Here is a 17,346-nt window from a genome sequence, read left to right as displayed (position 1 = left end):
GCTTGGTGAAATAGCGTCCTAGGCTAAACCCAAACTGGGATAAATGAAGGGAGTATGATTACAGATGTTTCCTCTCATGTAAACTCTGTGATGAAGAAAGTACATTGTGTCAGAGTCAAATCAACAGTTTTCTTTAAAGACCAAGGTCAGCCTGTAATTAGGAGCAACGTTTGGGTTAAAGAGGATCTGTTGTGTTATGATAGCAAGTGGTTAGGAGATTCACACCCACACTGTGTCTTATTGTACAAACCAGTGAAGTAAACCCACGATGCAAAACTCAGTTATCTTTAGAGAAACTTCTATTCCTCAATTATTTACTATTCCACTTACGGTTAACCAGTTCATTTACTGTCTTGCTGAAAATGTAAGTCTTCTGGATGTTTTGTCACTCATCTCAGCGACTTCATGAGTTATACTGATTGTTGGAAAATTCCCCACATCATCCACCGTAGAACTTGAGTGGGTTTTATAAAAACTAGAGAAAGCAGAAAAGGTTTAAAACACCACTATATTATATAACAGCACTATTCTGACATGTTTACTTGGACAGGATCCCATGCAGTAACGTCTCCACACCCAGATGTCATTGCAGTGTGGTGATGCCATCTGAGTGAATCATAGCTTTAAATGCTGATGTTTCACTGTTCATTAAAAGAGAGTGACTAAAGCCTGTAAGATGGCGTAAGTGTAGACCTACTCCTCTGAGGCATTTTACATCAAATCATAAAGCTCACCATTCCTATTTGGTATATAGGAATGAACAGGATAACATTAAACATTTACAGAAATAAAACTGCAAAAATTCATTTTACAGCCTTAATTTGCACAGAAATCTGATATGAACACAAAGAGGTTTGCAGGATTTCTTTGTAGCTTAAATAGCCAGAATTTGGCAGGAGACACAGTAGCACTATTAACGGTGCAAAAAAGCCCACATATTCATGACGTGTGTAGAGGCACTTATGTAGAAATATATAAATAGTACTTGAATATGAATATTTTTTAAATTGCTCAGTGTAGACTTAAAAGTAATGAGGCATGTTTTATGTAATGCTCAAATCTGATCCAAACTTAACATAGGTTTACATCAAACTGGTGATTTGTCGGATTTGTTTAACATATACATATCTATGTATATGTAATATAAATTCAGCGTAGTGGGTTTTTTGTCATTCGACAAAAGTATATAATACAACAAATCACATTGGAACTTGAAGCTATATTTTGTTCAGTGTGCAGGATCAGCCACGATACATCACGGTACCTTTTGAAGATGTTGTGTGACTTTGTACATAGACTTAATTGATTCTAAGAGGGAAATTATCTTACAGCTGTTTAATACTAAAACACTAAATGCAAATACAGAACTATAAAAAATAAACTGGTTAGCACGTTCTCCTCACACCTTGATTCCCGTCTCCGCCTTGTGTGTGTGTAGTTTGCATGTTCTCCCCGTGCCTCGGGGGTTTCCTCCGGGTACTCCGGTTTCCTCCCCCGGTTCAAAGACATGCATGGTAGGTTGATTGGCATCTCTGGAAAATTGTCCCTAGTGTGTGATTGTGTGAGTCAATGAGAGTGTGTGTGCCCTGCGATGCGTTGGCACTCCGTCCAGGGTGTATCCTGCCTTGATGCCCGATGACGCCTGAGATAGGCACAGGCTCCCTGTGACCCAAGGTAGTTCGGATAAGCGGTAGAAAATGAATGAATGAATGAATGAATGTACAACATTCAAACAGAGTAATAAAATACAGAACAATAAAACAGGCATGCAAATATGTCAATGAATAACATACACATCATGCCTATATGAACAGATTCATATGATTGTGTGTTTATCTCTCACACAGAAGGCCACGCTTATGGATCAAGCAGTGACTTTGTGGATCCACGAGGTTGTGTAGAACCATGTAGTTAAGTAGATTCTTGATGTTTCTGTAGCTTTGCTTTATTTCTCCTTAGTTTACAATTAGGAAAGAATTTTCCCATTTGCTGTAAACCCAATTTCATGCAGTCCACACTATCTAAAAATGATCCATCACAACTCAGACGCAACTACGGTCCAATCTAAGACTGGTATCAGTTTCTTTTAATTGTGGTCCTTGTGGGAAGTCAGTATAGACTGCTTGGCTTTGTTTAGTTGTTTGTGTTTGTAGCGCCCTTCAAACTTCTGTACTTTTGGAGAGAGATGATAGTCAGTCTGCTTTATGTGACTGGAATATATAATTACAGGACCTTGTACCATGATATTTTTTAAATTTAGCACATTTTAAGTAGATTTTATAAGAAGATTCTACTGACACGATTGTATATTTAGACATGATATTCATCATCTTCTGAAAGGTTTTTATCCCTGGTTTACGCATACATTTTTTTCAGCATATACTTTAAAACAAATGCAGTGCTAAGCTCCTTTTGCAAGACCAGCCTCAGAGCCAGAAGGTTTGAAAGTGGCTTATTTGTAGGTCACCTTTGGGCCAAAAATCTGACCTTGGCATTATCAGTGGTGGTATAAACAAATAATCTGCAAAGATGCTGAAACTGATCATGAGTTTCTAGCAAAAAAATGTAACCGTAAGCTGATCATCCCCACTGATTCTGTAAACATGGCTAACGGTAAGCCATCATTAAAAGCTGTAACACGTTAGAAGGAACCCCAAAAACAGACAGCACAGCATCCATTAACAAGAATTTGTACAAACAAAACACAATTACAAAACAAAATATTACAAAAGCTGTAAAATATTATGAAACCTAGGCTCAGCTAAATGTGTGTAGATAGCATGTGTGCTGTAATTTTGTCCTTTTGATCATCAGCCTGATGTCCACTCTTCGAGGTTCACTCTGTTTGTGGTTCAGCCTTCCGGCTTCGTGTCACGTCTCGGCTTTGTGCTCTGAGCTGCTGTCCTCTCGGGCCGGGACGCAGCGCTCAAACTCCAGTAATTATAAGGTGGAATCTTGCGGCAGCGTCTCTGACTGCGTTTTAATAGCCGTGTTCGATTTGGCTGTGTCAGCACAGGACCTCGCCCATCTGGCCGTTAAAGCCTCAGTGCTCTCTTTCCATCATTTCGGTTAAAGAAATGTTTGTGTTTGAGAGAGAAGAAAAGCCATTTCTCGCCTTTTGGATGGTGTTTATGTAGCCAATTTAAATGCCCAACATTTTAGCAAATCCCCTTTACTAAAATATTGAAGATTGACACTGTTTGCTTTGTGGTTGCAAACAGTACATTGCATTTTCATAGCTGGCCGGCTAAATACAGTAACAGCCTTCTATACAAAAGCTTTCCTTTCAGCAGTCTAAGCTATACTCTCTAGAAAGAAGTTTTGGGGTGAACCCCTCTGGGCTGTCTTTGGTAGTGTAAGTTGGATTTTGACTCCTACATTGAATAGGATGGTCTGGATCATGTTTTAATGCTGTCAGACTTGTTAAGTGGTAAGAGGCATCTACTGTAGTGTGCTTTTTCTTTCCATCACAAGCCACATTTTGGGAGACATTATATGTATGAGGAACAAACATGATCATTTGAATCCAGGACATTTTTCCTGAAATTTCTTTTGGTGTAGGGTAAAAAATATGCTGGTTTTTGCTGGATGGCTGTTGTGCTGCATATGTACAGTTATGTACAGATGGTACTGGAAAGTGCAGAATATTTCCAAACATTAGTCTTGGTAGTGAAAATGTCATTCCTGGTCATGGATGTTTATGAACTGACAATCATTTAATGACACTGGCTAGATATTAATGCTAAGTTTACACATTGTTATCGAGTAGTAATCAGTAGGTGTTATTGTGATTTTTTTTAAAGAAGTTAATGGAGCATTCTTTGATGAAATGGCGATTTTAGAGTTTGGACAGGAATTTGGAAAGTTCTTTATATTTTATAGGATAGTGTAGATAAAAGGGCCTGAATTTCAACCCATTCAACAAATTTCACAGAATGCAACTGAAGCTTTAAAAAAAATAGAAATAGTTAGCTAGATTGGTGATTAACAAACTAATATGAGGGGTTTTAATAACAGTGATATCAGCCATCATTCTAAAAAGAGTCAGCTAAGATGAGAGTTGATTTACTGTAGTCTGCTCATGGTCACAGAGCTCATCCCCAAAGGAAGGAATTCGCCCTCAGAATAGTTAACGCACCCTCAGTCATTTATTTACATACGTGCATTTGCTATTCCATCTGCTGGCATGGTTTCTCGAGGTGTTAAGAAACATGGACTTACATGGACACTGGGAGAATTTTTGAATCTCAATCCAGGGACCCTGAAGCTGTAGGTGTGGGTAACCATTGCTAGTTTGCGACATTAGTTCAAGCTTTGTTGAATCTTTTTGTTGCTGAGACACTTTGCACTTTTTCCAGACTAACTGGCCCAGATTTCTGCCATTCCCCACTAACAGCTGGAGACAATTGGAAAACATCACCATACTAAACCGCATATATGTTCATATTCTGTACTTACTGAATAATCATATATTCACAGCTTTATCCAAAGTGGCTTAAGAGGCAGAATCCAAAAGCAAAGGCCAAACATTGGCAAATGTAGTGTGTGTTGTTTAAGTCTTTCAAAATTCCACACTGATTCTTGTGCTCAAAATGTGTCTGTGATTTTAAATGGCTGCTCTTAAAATATGGAAAGATAATTTTCATATTTTTACTACTTGTCTGGTGCAATCAGCGTTCTCCTGGATCAGATTAATGCTATGTGCACCTGAGTATCTACATTCTACTAAACTCTCACTTCCCCTTCACACTAAACACAAAAAAATGACACAGACCTCCTCTTCTGTCTGCCATGCTTACTGTGAAACCACATTAAAGCAAGGGTAATGCAGCCATCTCTCCTTCTGAACACAGATTAGCCACTAAAGAAATTAGCTGTGACTCAGAAGGTCCGTGGTTTGTTGGTGTCTGACACTGTGCCCTTGATGAACTTTTCCAAGGGCTACTGCATATAGAAGTATTTGTTAGAAGAATATTTCTATATTGTAATCCACTTCCTCTGAAGCTTTTCTGAATTCCCATTCCTCTACATTTCCTTTCTAACTTCTTCAGTTCTTTGTGAGCAGCTGATGAAATCCTTTCGTAGGTGTACAAGTGGCAAATAAGCACTTTTACAAAAACCAAACCAGACCACCAACACCCACATGCTGTGTGTGATTCTCTTGGGTAGACAGCAGTGTGTGAGGCTTGCTTCTCTCGTGGCATTGTGTGTGGTATAGCCTGAGATGTAGGCTGGTAGATTTACAAAAAGGTCCTGACTAGTGTCCTGTATTAGCATGATACCTATAATTTCTAGCTAGATTTAGAGTTTCCTTTTAGCTTTGGACTAAATGATGACAGTCTGAGATTTGTTTGCAGAAGAAACTGTGTTGTAACCCTTTTAACAGGATATGGAGCACATTGCGCTTCCCTTCCTTTGTGTGGTGTGTGGCTCCCAATCAGCACCAGGCTGGTGGCTTAAAATCATCACTAGCCTGTGCTTATATTTAGCTTAAATACCCATTAGCATCTCAGCTTCCTTTCATGGCTCCTGCATGGCTGCTTCTTTTTAAAAAAAAAAATAGGCACAAAAGAGCTTTAGATGTTTTTTAAAGCACTGGTTTTAACATGAATAGGACTGTTTTGACATTTTTAGGACAATTTTCCACTTACCCCTAATGCAGTCAATCAACCAAGACCTGTTTTTTTTCTGACTTTTGCCTCTTCATGGGGGCTACAAATTTAATGTTGCTGATAAATATTAATAAAAAGCCTTTATTATTGCCACACTTTAGGGTGTACCTTACAACATAGTGGAATTCTTTTCATCATATAACCCTGGCTTTAGATGTTGGTGGTCAGAACACAGAGGCAGCTGTAATACAGTGTCCTTGCAGCAGAGAGGTTTGTACAGTAGGCCTTTCTCAAGGGCCCAAGGAGGCAGCTTGATTTTGCTGGGGCTTGAACTGCAACCTTCCAATTAACAACCCAGAGCCTTAACCAGTTTACATGAACAACAGATTTCTCTGAAATTCCATGGTGTCACTTTTATGGCTGCATTCACAGGGCAAAGTAAGTCTTTTTTAAAGATATACCACTGGCTAAGATTTCCTGTTTTTTCCTGATTTGATTTGACCAAACAGTATCCTTTATTTATTTATCCATTATAATGATGAACTAATAAACACAGTCATTTGTAGATCATTTGAAGCAAGTGTATGAAGATACGTGTGAGTACCGTAAAACTTCAAATAATAGCCCGGGCTTCTATTTACCCAAATCGCCAAACTGCACCGGCTTGTATTTGAAACAGGCGTCTATAAGAGACAGGCCTTTAATTTAGTGTTGAGATGTTCAACCATGACAGTAGGAGGTTACCACATTATATTACGTTTTATTTAAAATTTATAGTTGTGCGTCTTCTGACTGAAAAGTCGTTGCGCTTCAGGAATTTGTCCAGCCAGCCAGCGCTTGCAGTAAAACTGTTGCATACACTTCTTTTGCCTTGGCCCTGATCATTTTACGTGAGACTCTGAGATGCTTTGCCCGCATGCTGTGGATCCACTCACACACGCTCACCTCCAGCTCTTCACTGGCCTTCTTCCTCCCTCCACCTCGCAGTCTGGCCCCGGACAGACGTTGCAGTTCAGCTTTATTTTTACACCATTCTCGCACTCTCTTTGGATCAACCGAGAAATGTCTTGCCGCTGCTTCTCCCAAATTTTTTTCGGCAAATTTGACAACTGTCAGCTTAAATGTCAAATCATACTTTTTTCTTTTTGTCTCCATGGTGGTATTGAGAGAATTAAGAAAAACTGAATACTAAAAGAAAGTTTGTTAACCTCTTTGTTATGTTGCCATAGTGATGAGTCGTTCATGAACGGTTGTGTCTGTCACGTGAAATCTAATCAAAACATAGAACAGACGATCTGACGGGTTTTAGAAGATCAAATACAACCCGATACTAAAAAACAGACCAGGCCTCTATTTGAGACCGGCCTTTATTTACCCAAACCTGTTGTCACACCAGGCGTTTAAAAGAGACAGGCGTCTATTTGGGACTCGGCTATTATTTGAAGTTTTACGGTATTTCTGGAAAGGATTTTGATTCATTTAGTAGCTACCTTATTCTTGTAGCTTTAGTGAAAATTGTGTAAATGAGATTTTTATTTATTTTTTTTTTGCCCAACCACTCATTTATAAACAGACTTGTTTGGTTCACTGTAGTTGGTGTCAAATAAGTGTCACATTCGTTACACAGACAGCAGAGCAGTAAAGTTGTCACCACATCATTTGGCTTGTGTATGCCTTTCTTACGTGTCCCTTCCATGTTCATGTATAGCACTGTTCCATCTGTGATTGAAGTTTATCATTAGAAAAAATGAAAGTCCAGAATGAGAGAGTGAAGAGACAGTGGGAGAAAAAGAGACACGGGGGGTGTCTGGCTGCTAGCAGGGAACACTGAGATCTCTGTGAGTCTGTTTGGGATCCACAAAACCAACCAAACCTCCTCAGCTTGTTTTGTCTGTCATATATACAGCTGCTATTTATTTAACTGACCCCATAAGGTAAAGCAGCTTTCTACTGATGTGTGTACATCAATGTGTGTGTGTGTGTGTGTGTGTGTGTGTGTGTGTGTGTGTGTGTGTGTGTGTGTGAAGTTGGAAGTCCTGCCTGCCAGGCAAAAACACAGTCTGAAGAGTCTGAATCACTAAATCTTGGACTGGTGGCACTTCACCTAACATAAACACACAAAAATACGCCATGTTTACCGGCGTGTCTCAATGCTTAGGAACATATTTATTGAGTTTAAATTTGGTATGAGGTGTCGGTGTGTATTTTTCTGCTTATTTTATGGTTTATAATGCTTATTCCTTCTCTCTCAGGAAACATTGGGAATCCAAGATGATGGATCCAGCCACACGGTAAGTTATGACCATTTATTCATTATGCAATGTGCTCTTTATCGAAATGCTTAAAATGTGACTTTCTCTGTCTGTCTCACAGGTCTGCAGTCAGTAAAAAGGGTTATTGGGTGGAAAAGGTGAAGTGCACAGGAGCAGAGAACTCCTTGGCACAATGCCAGACTCAACTGTCTTTTGCACGTAGTGACATGCCGTGTATTGGGGGAATGCATGCTGTGGTGCGCTGTGTACCTGGTCCACAGTTCTCCCACATGTCCAGCTCTGGACAGCCTCGATCTCCACCCACCTCTCAGGTGAGCACACCAGCTCATCATGCCCAGTCAACTGTCATAATACTCTATAGGACCAAAGTATGTTGACACCTGACCATCAGAGCACCTGTCCAGCTTCATGAAATGACCAGCTGCATTTAATCAGGTTATTTTTACATGCTATGTGTTTTAGCATGTGGTCTACCACTTTACGGCTAAGCTTTTGCTCCTAGACATTTTTTTTAACCATTTCACAATGATAGCACTGGGGCAGATCTAGCAGGGCAGAAATTTCACAAATTGACTTGTGGAATTCACTTAGCTCTTAAACTGTTCTACTTCTACTGTTTTATGCTTCTATTAGCTATGGGTTTGGTTGAAACACCAGAACTCAAAAAGTAGGAGGGAGGTCTACATACTATTCTACTTATAGTGTATGTAAATATACAAAAGTGTGCCATTATGTGACTGGGGCCTGGATGAATAAAGCTATTTCCAGAAAATTCCGCCCAGAGTGAGCGAACACAAGGTTAACTTTAATATAATTTTAACAAACAAAACAGGGTTTTCTTCCTGAGACTTTTAACTGACTTGCTGTCATGCTAGTTAAGTCGTGGCTTTTTTTTTACTTTGTAACATCAGCCTAAAATAAATGTATTGAAGCTGAGTATTATGCGCTAACTCGAGTCAAGGTAAAAGTATTATCATCATCGTTAAAGGAATATGATCAAATTCTACTAAACCTAGTAAAAATTTGTAGACTCCCATACAGAAGGATGAAAATGATGAATTTTATTTATACAGAGTAATTAAATGGGTTGGGCTTCACAGATGTTATACCAAGGTGATATTATACCAAGTAGCAAATAGTGCATATAAAGATAACAGTAGTTAGAAAATTTGTATTTTGCTTAATGAAGGTGATTTAAATATTCTCTAATAACTTGAATTTGCCTCCAATATCTCTGTTTAAGCAGACAGTACGTCTGAAAGCAGGACCCAGGCTTGGAGAGGGACGTGTAGAGGTGCTGAAGGAAGGGAAATGGGGGACGGTGTGTGATCACCTGTGGGACCTGACTGCTGCCAGCGTAGTGTGTAGGGAGCTGGGCTTCGGCACCGCCAAAGAGGCAATGAGAGACGCATACTTGGGCCAAGGTAGGACACTTAAAACAAACCTTTACTTCAATTCATCAGAAAAATAACAAAAATCTGGTGAAAGTGAAAAATAATTTAAAGGTATTAAAGGAGTATATTCTTAAGTTTAAGAGGAACAGACTGCACAAAAGGTCCTTTCAAAGGAAATTATCTTTGAAAGAAGCCAGAAAAACAAACAAGGATAATACGTGTGAAGGCATCTTTAGAACACTGAACTTATTGTACTGAACAGGAAACATCATATCATCCAGACACAGAGACGAACTGCTCATAGAAGATCAGAAATGCACTGACTACACACTAAACCTCTTTGTTTGATCATAAATGTAATAAATAAATAGAATCAAATAATTGGATCTGCAATACAGTCTTTAAAGGCATTTGCAGTTACCATATTTTCTGAACTATAAAAGCATATATGAGATTGGTTGTTAAAAAAGTGTAATTAAAGTGACTACATGTGAGTAAATACTGGGATGTAGGGATGTAAATACTGTAGGGGTAAAAATTTAGTAGCAAATTATCTTCTGTATTTGCACATTTCCATGGGGTTCTTACAAACAGCACTGGAACTAATGTGTTAATATTTAATGTGTTAATGTGTCATATTAATATCTTGTCATTGCTTGGTGTCACCTGCTGCATAACACTGACACGTACATGCAGACTGTGACAGGTCCTGGTTATATGTGGTAATTTATGCATATTACACAGACCTTTAATTCTGTCCAAATCTGACCATCAGATTTGTGCATTATTATATTACTATTATTACTGGAGCTCCTCTGCTAAAATTACTCCAGTTCAAATACTGTTTAAAGCCCAAATTCAGACAGGATTAGCTTCACATGGGGAACTGGGGTAATTCCATCTGTTGCAGGTGCTACTCATTCATTTTATTTCTGTCCAGACTGGTAAAGTCAGTGTTTGTCTCCTTTTTCCACTGAGAAAATTTCAACCCAAATCGCCTACTGTTTCTCGATGCACATAATGGTGGGGTGATAATTTTAGTCCCATCTGGATAGACTCTGGTCCTCCTTTCGTTTGCAGGCAGATGTTGCCTCATGTGTTGGAAATACGCTTTTTACTACTGCTACTTGATGCATTTATTCTCTTTGCCTGAAGATTACGAGAAAATATTTGCAGCAGTCAAAAGATAATGGACGGTTCTATAAAAATATTGTTGCTGCAGGTCATTTTGTCTAAATGTGGACTAGGAGCTGCTTAGTGGGAAAAAAAAAATTGTTACACAATATTTACAATACATATTTACAATAACAACAATAAGAAGATTGCAGTTTTTTTATAAATATATTTATAATTTGGCAGTCCTGAGACACAAAAATATATGTTTTTTATTTGACATAAGTAAATATGTATGTTGTCTGAATGGAGCATATAATACAATTTCTTTTTCTAGAAGGTGCTATGACCTATACAGGGAGTGCAGAATTATTAGGGAAGTTGTATTTTTGAGGATTAATTTTATTATTGAACAACAACCATGTTCTCAATGAACCCAAAAAACTCATTAATAGCAAAGCTGAATATTTTTGGAAGTAGTTTTCAGTTTGTTTGTAGTTTTAGCTATTTTAGGAGGATATCTGTGTGTGCAGGTGACTATTACTGTGCATAATTATTAGGCAACTTAACAAAAAACAAATATATACCCATTTCAATTATTTATTTTCACCAGTGAAACCAATATTACATCTCAACATTCACTAATATACATTTCTGACATTCAAAAACAAAACAAAAACAAATCAGTGACCAATATAGCCACCTTTCTTTGCAAGGACACTCAAAAGCCTGCCATCCATGGATTCTGTCAGTGTTTTGATCTGTTCACCGTCAACATTGCGTGCAGCAGCAACCACAGCCTCCCAGACACTCTTCAGAGAGGTGTACTGTTTTCCCTCCTTGTAAATCTCACATTTGATGATGGACCACAGGTTCTCTATGGGGTTCAGATCAGGTGAACAAGGAGGCCATGTCATTAGTTTTTCTTCTTTTAGACCCTTTCTTGCCAGCCACGCTGTGGAGTACTTGGACGCGTGTGATGGAGCATTGTCCTGCATGAAAATCATGTTTTTCTTGAAGGATGCAGACTTCTTCCTGTACCACTGCTTGAAGAAGGTGTCTTCCAGAAACTGGCAGTAGGACTGGGAGTTGAGCTTGACCCCATCCTCAACCCGAAAAGGCCCCACAAGCTCATCTTTGATGATACCAGCCCAAACCAGTACTCCACCTCCACCTTGCTGGCGTCTCAGTCGGACTGGAGCTCTCTGCCCTTTACCGATCCAGCCACGAGCCCATCCATCTGGCCCATCAAGACTCACTCTCATTTCATCAGTCCATAAAACCTTAGAAAAATCAGTCTTCAGATATTTCTTGGCCCAGTCTTGACGTTTCAGCTTGTGTGTCTTGTTCAGTGGTGGTCGTTTTTCAGCCTTTCTTACCTTGGCCATGTCTCTGAGTATTGCACACCTTGTGCTTTTGGGCACTCCAGTGATGTTGCAGCTCTGAAATATGGCAAAACTGGTGGCAAGTGGCATCTTGGCAGCTGCACGCTTGACTTTTCTCAGTTCATGGGCAGTTATTTTGCGCCTTGGTTTTTCCACACGCTTCTTGCGACCCTGTTGACTATTTTGAATGAAACGCTTGATTGTTCGATGATCACGCTTCAGAAGCTTGGCAATTTTAAGAGTGCTGCATCCCTCTGCAAGATATCTCACTATTTTTGACTTTTCGGAGCCTGTCAAGTCCTTCTTTTGACCCATTTTGCCAAAGGAAAGGAAGTTGCCTAATAATTATGCACACCTGATATAGGGTGTAGATGTCATTAGACCACACCCCTTCTCATTACAGAGATGCACATCACCTAATATGCTTAATTGGTTGTAGGCTTTCGAGCCTATACAGCTTGGAGTAAGACAACATGCATAAAGAGGATGATGTGGTCAAAATACTCATTTGCCTAATAATTCTGCACTCCCTGTACAGTAGGAGGTTTAGGTGTGTGTTAGTCCCTCATTAGGTAACTGACCAGTAAGCAGATAAAAGAGTTGATTTAAGTCTAGCGTGTGTGTGTGTGCTTCAAGTCAAGAAGTCATGCTTTTATTGTCATTTCAACCATATACAGTATAGCTGTTGAAGTACACAGTGAAATGAGATGTTTCTCCAGGACCATGGGTGCTACATAAAACAAAGACAGAGCTAAGGACTTAAGTAAGTGGTCCTAACCACATAAAGTGCATCTGCGCAACCTGGTGCAAACAGTGCAGGAACTGTGTGTGTGTGTGTGTAGTGCTCGGTACAGTTCAGTTCAGTTATTGAGGAGTCTGATGGCTTGTGGGAAGAAACTGTTACACAGTCTGGTCGTGAGGTCCCGAATTCGGTACCTTTTTCTAGACAGCAGGAGGGTGAAGAGTGTGTGTGAGGGGTGTGTGGGGTCATCCACAATGCTGTTGGCCTTGCGGATGCAGTGTGTTGTGTAAATGTCCATGATAGAGGGAAGAGAGACTCCAATGATCTTCTCAGCTGTCCTCACTATCTGCTGCAGGCACTTGCGATCCAGGATGGTGCATCTCCCAAACCAGACAGTGATGCAGCTGCTCAGAATGTTCTCAATGGTCCCTCTGTGCTTGCATGTGTGTGTGGTTTTTCATGTCAATAGGTCCGTGTTTCCCAGTTCAGAATTCCTGCTACACAATAAGATTTAGTTTCTTTTGGAATAAATGTTAGGGATAAATGTTAAGCTAAATAGTAACATTAAAAAAAAAAAGTGCTTAAAATCTGATTTTTGTCTTGTCATTTTTAATGATTTAAAAAGTCAGTTTGCACCTTTTATTTACACATGCTATATTGCGCATAGCTTATTTTTCTACAATTTTTAAGTTTTTAATAAAATAGATTAGAGCCTTTATTATTATTAACCTTTCTTTTGTCACATATACATTACAGCATCTTCCAATCAACAACCCACAACCTTAACCACTTAAGCCAATACTACCCCATGTTTACATTATATTATAGCATCTACTCTTCCTAAAAAGCCAGCTGCATAAAGGTCACAAGTAGAAAAGAAGCAGTTGGGTAACACGGGCTCATCTTCATGACATCATGATCAGCTGCGCTGTAAATTACAGGGATTCCTGTCTTTGCGCGCTCTGTTTCCAATGTATCTCTGTTGTGCCCGGTGATTCTATTTTGAAGCATTAAACGATGTGCTGGGTTTTGGGGTGTAATTTTGTAAGGGATGCTGAATACACACATGCTTTTGTCCTGTCCACATCATAGCTGTGCCATTTTTGATCTGTGTTTTTTTGTTGTTGTGTTTTTTTTTTTGGTTTTTTTGACTAGTCCACTGGCTGTCTGGTCCAAGGAAAATGTGCTAATCAGTATTTCTAGCAGCTTATGGTGGAGCTGTTGCAAGGATAAAACTTCACTTGTGACCTGTCATTAAACATTAGACATGATCATGTGGCATTTTAACAGACTATACACACAAATGAACACAAACTCACACATATGTCTTACTATCAGTATAAGTTACATAATAATTCATATAACTAATTAAAACTCCAAAAGGAAATTTTAACTGAGATTTTTGTTTTTTCAGGTACGGGTCCGATCCATATGAACTCAGTGCAGTGTACTGGCCAAGAGAGCTCCATAAGGCAGTGTAAATATCGTGAGGTTCCACTGTATACCTGCAAACACAGCCAGGATGTTTCTGTTCGCTGCAACGTTCCCAAAACTGGCCTGTCAGCTACGGTGAGAGAAAAACACACAAACACAGGATTGTTTATATAAACGCTGTCTGTTTTCTTCGTAGTCTTAAAGTTATGAAGCCTTTCTCTCTCTCTTGCTCGCTCTTTCTCTCAGGTACGTTTGGCAGGAGGGAGAGATCCTTTGGAAGGAAGGGTGGAGGTCTTGATAGATGGGCGCTGGGGGACAGTGTGCAGTGAGAACTGGGGCATCAATGAGGCCAGAGTGGTCTGCAGACAGCTTGGCATGGGCTTTGCATCTTCAGCTCACCAGGTATAGAACTACAACAGTTATCTAACATTCTGGGGAGTGTATTTGTTCTTCTGAGGTTATACAAAGCACAAAGGTCTTTCTCTCTTTTTCTCAGACACACACCATACACATCTGGCCAGTAGCAGGTTTACCCCTGAAATAAAATCCACAGACATTTAGACTAGATTTCTTTTGAACAGATTACTTGTAGCCTAGCGTGCCACTGTACACTGGCTTTGTTTATATCCTTATTGCATTTTTTTCAGTCTTCTGTTATTTCCCATGCAGAAGGTAATTGCAGGCTTTCCATGAAATGCCTCCATACTTCCAAGGAAACGTGGAAGAAAAGTAGCAAAGACCGAGAGAAAACAAACTTAAAATAGTTGTTTTGTTTTTGTTTTTTTACTTGCACTGGATGAGAACACTGTTAGTATTTTTATAAACCTGGACTTCTAACAGCTTGAGGAACGGGAGAGTGGGGAAAAAAGGCATAACATCCAGTGAATGCTGCTATTTGTCACCCAACACTCGACTCTAGTCTACTGCTGAGTAAATCCCAGACAGTGAATTCATGACTTTGGCCTGGTTACTAACCCTCAAGATACTGTTTGGGCCTCTGAGGCATGTTCATCTGGAATATTTGTTGTTCTGTGCATAACTGCTTTGGCATTTTCACCAGTTTGTTCTTACTGGTTTTATAGTCTTGGCTCTGTGTATGAGCTGTAGTTTCTCTGCCACTATGTGAATATCATGTGGTTTTACATCACCATGCCCTGATGATCTTTCCAATTGCAATTATTTAATTAGACGTCTTTGTGTGCAAAAATGACTTACAAATACTTACAAGCTATGTGGACACCGCACATACTGTAGACAGACACAAGATGTGTTGTGTGATTCAGGAGACCTCGTACTGGTTTGGGAACCCGAACGCAGAGGAGGTTGTTCTCACTGGTACTCATTGTGTTGGGACGGAGATCTCCATCCAGCAGTGTAGGAGGAACGAATATGTTTACTGTCCTCGTGGAGGTGGAGTCAAAGCAGCCGGTGTTACCTGTGCAGAGAGTAAGTCAGTTATCAAATTTTCATTCATCAATTCATTCCAATAAACATATTAATAGCATCAGTTCAGAAGTTTGCATCTTTTTCATTAAATGTGAAGTAAAATTAAATAATAACACAAACCCACCTTTTACATTTAGAACGGTCTTTAAGCTTTTTGTTGCCTGGAAATGCAAGGAAATGAAGCATGTCATTACAAAATGTTGACTTTCTTTTGATCCTTGATTTCTTTATAGATAATTTAACAACATTAGATAGCTTTACCAAGATAATCCTTTATTCGTCCCACAGCGGGGAAATTTCCAACTATATTTATTTTTGTTTGTTTGTTTGCTTAATGAACAGAAGGTGCATTTTCTTGCAGTACAAGTATAAGATCTTATCGAACAGAACAGAAAATGCATTTCTAACGAACAGAAAATGCATTTTTTTGCAATACAATACTAATATGCTAGCACAGTAAGTATAACAGTAGTTTATGTTTAAAGTTTATAAGTTTAAAATGCGTTATTACAGGCAGCTACTAACAAAACAAAAAAGTTTACAATTGCTTGTGCTGCAACAAACCCTCAAAATGAAATGCTACAAAATGCCTTAATGAATTTTTGAATGTATGTTTGCATCCAGCCGCACCAGACTTGGTGCTGGACGCTCAGCTGGTCCAGGAGTCAGCATACCTGGAGGACCGTCCTCTTCACCTGCTCACCTGTGCCCATGAGGAGCGCTGCCTTTCGTCCTCTGCCGCCCACATGAACTGGCCCTATGGCCACCGGCGCCTGCTGCGATTCTCTTCACGGATCATGAACCTGGGACGTGCAGACTTTCGGCCACGGGCCGGACGCGAGTCCTGGGTCTGGCATCAGTGCCACAGGTAAGAGCACAAACCAACATCAAAGCACAAGCAGTGTCTGCATTCATTCAAACTGGCATGCAGGTTTTTTTGTGACTGTGTTATAATACACACTGAATTATCCTGAACAGACTGAAGTCAGCACATTATACTCATGTAAAACATGACTGATATACACAATAGTGGTACGTACAATAAATAGTTTTTCCAAGCAGGTAGAATTAAGGCAGTTTGTTTTATATTACAGATGACTTTATAGCTCTGAAAATATAATACAGAAAATGATCAGACTTTATATGTATCCATGCTCTTTTTGTTCCTAATGTTCAAACAGGATCTTAGACTCATTATGTCTGCTTTCTTTACACAGATAAACAGAGAAGCCCTTGATTGTGGGCTTTCATTCTGTACTTTCTTTGCAAGTGCTGGTAGAAAGGGATCAGTACATGGAATGTTTGTACTCTTATATTCTGCATGTCTAAAGATTTTAGCTCTAAATAGTTTTGTCTGTGGAATTTGTGTCTGAGAGTTTTTTTTGCCATTCTGGTTTAAAGATTAGTTCTTGTTCCAGGAACAAAGCTGTAATAGATGGTGTTTTGTCAGTTAAACACAAAACATAATCAGAAACAGATCAACACAAAGTTCACCGCACACACACACACACAAACACAGGAGTTTTTAAAATCCCCAAAGACCCCTTTACACCTTCCTGGCAGCTCTGACTGTATCAGCACCATAAAGCTCATTCAGAGGTGTTTTTTTTTTTTTCTCCTTATGGCTCTGCTCCGTCACGGTCCGGTTTCTTTATAGCTGTGGTCAGGATGCTGCGGTCAGCTGAGAGCACAGCCTGGTCCTTCTCTCTGCTCTCTGAGCACAATGGAGGAAAAGAGATTTGTGCCATTTTGTTTCACTCCTCTGTCTTTTACGTAACTACGGAGCGGATGCTAGACATATGATTTACACGATTCACTTACGATCCCTTAGACTTTTTAATATCCAATGTTATAGAAATATCTAGATTTTATGTTAGAAAAAGTTAGCAAAAAATTATTTCCTCTGCTTTATTCTTGTTGCTAACAGAGAATGAAAATATAAACTTT

At 39.4% G+C, this 17,346-nt stretch overlaps 1 protein-coding gene across 2 annotated transcripts in view; it reads left to right on the top strand.

Moving 5' to 3' along the window:
* Window positions 1-17,346, top strand: part of LOC132838991 (lysyl oxidase homolog 4) — a 29,490-nt gene that overhangs the window by 6,522 nt on the left and 5,622 nt on the right. Inside the window, exons 5-11 of one of the 2 annotated variants that reach the window (XM_060859710.1) lie at window positions 7,865-7,903; window positions 7,986-8,196; window positions 9,132-9,309; window positions 13,934-14,088; window positions 14,200-14,355; window positions 15,237-15,399; window positions 16,024-16,267. In XM_060859710.1, coding sequence (XP_060715693.1) covers window positions 7,865-7,903; window positions 7,986-8,196; window positions 9,132-9,309; window positions 13,934-14,088; window positions 14,200-14,355; window positions 15,237-15,399; window positions 16,024-16,267 — 1,146 coding nt within the window. Of the gene's footprint in view, window positions 1-7,864; window positions 7,904-7,985; window positions 8,197-9,128; window positions 9,310-13,933; window positions 14,089-14,199; window positions 14,356-15,236; window positions 15,400-16,023; window positions 16,268-17,346 lie in introns of both variants that reach the window. The other variant, XM_060859709.1, reaches the window with a different exon arrangement.

The sequence above is a fragment of the Tachysurus vachellii genome, chromosome 23 (assembly GCF_030014155.1).
Source record: "Tachysurus vachellii isolate PV-2020 chromosome 23, HZAU_Pvac_v1, whole genome shotgun sequence".
In the NCBI taxonomy this organism is placed as follows: domain Eukaryota; kingdom Metazoa; phylum Chordata; class Actinopteri; order Siluriformes; family Bagridae; genus Tachysurus; species Tachysurus vachellii.
The sequence above is the reverse complement of the archived record's forward strand: the minus strand, read 5'-3'. Positions and strand labels throughout refer to the sequence as shown.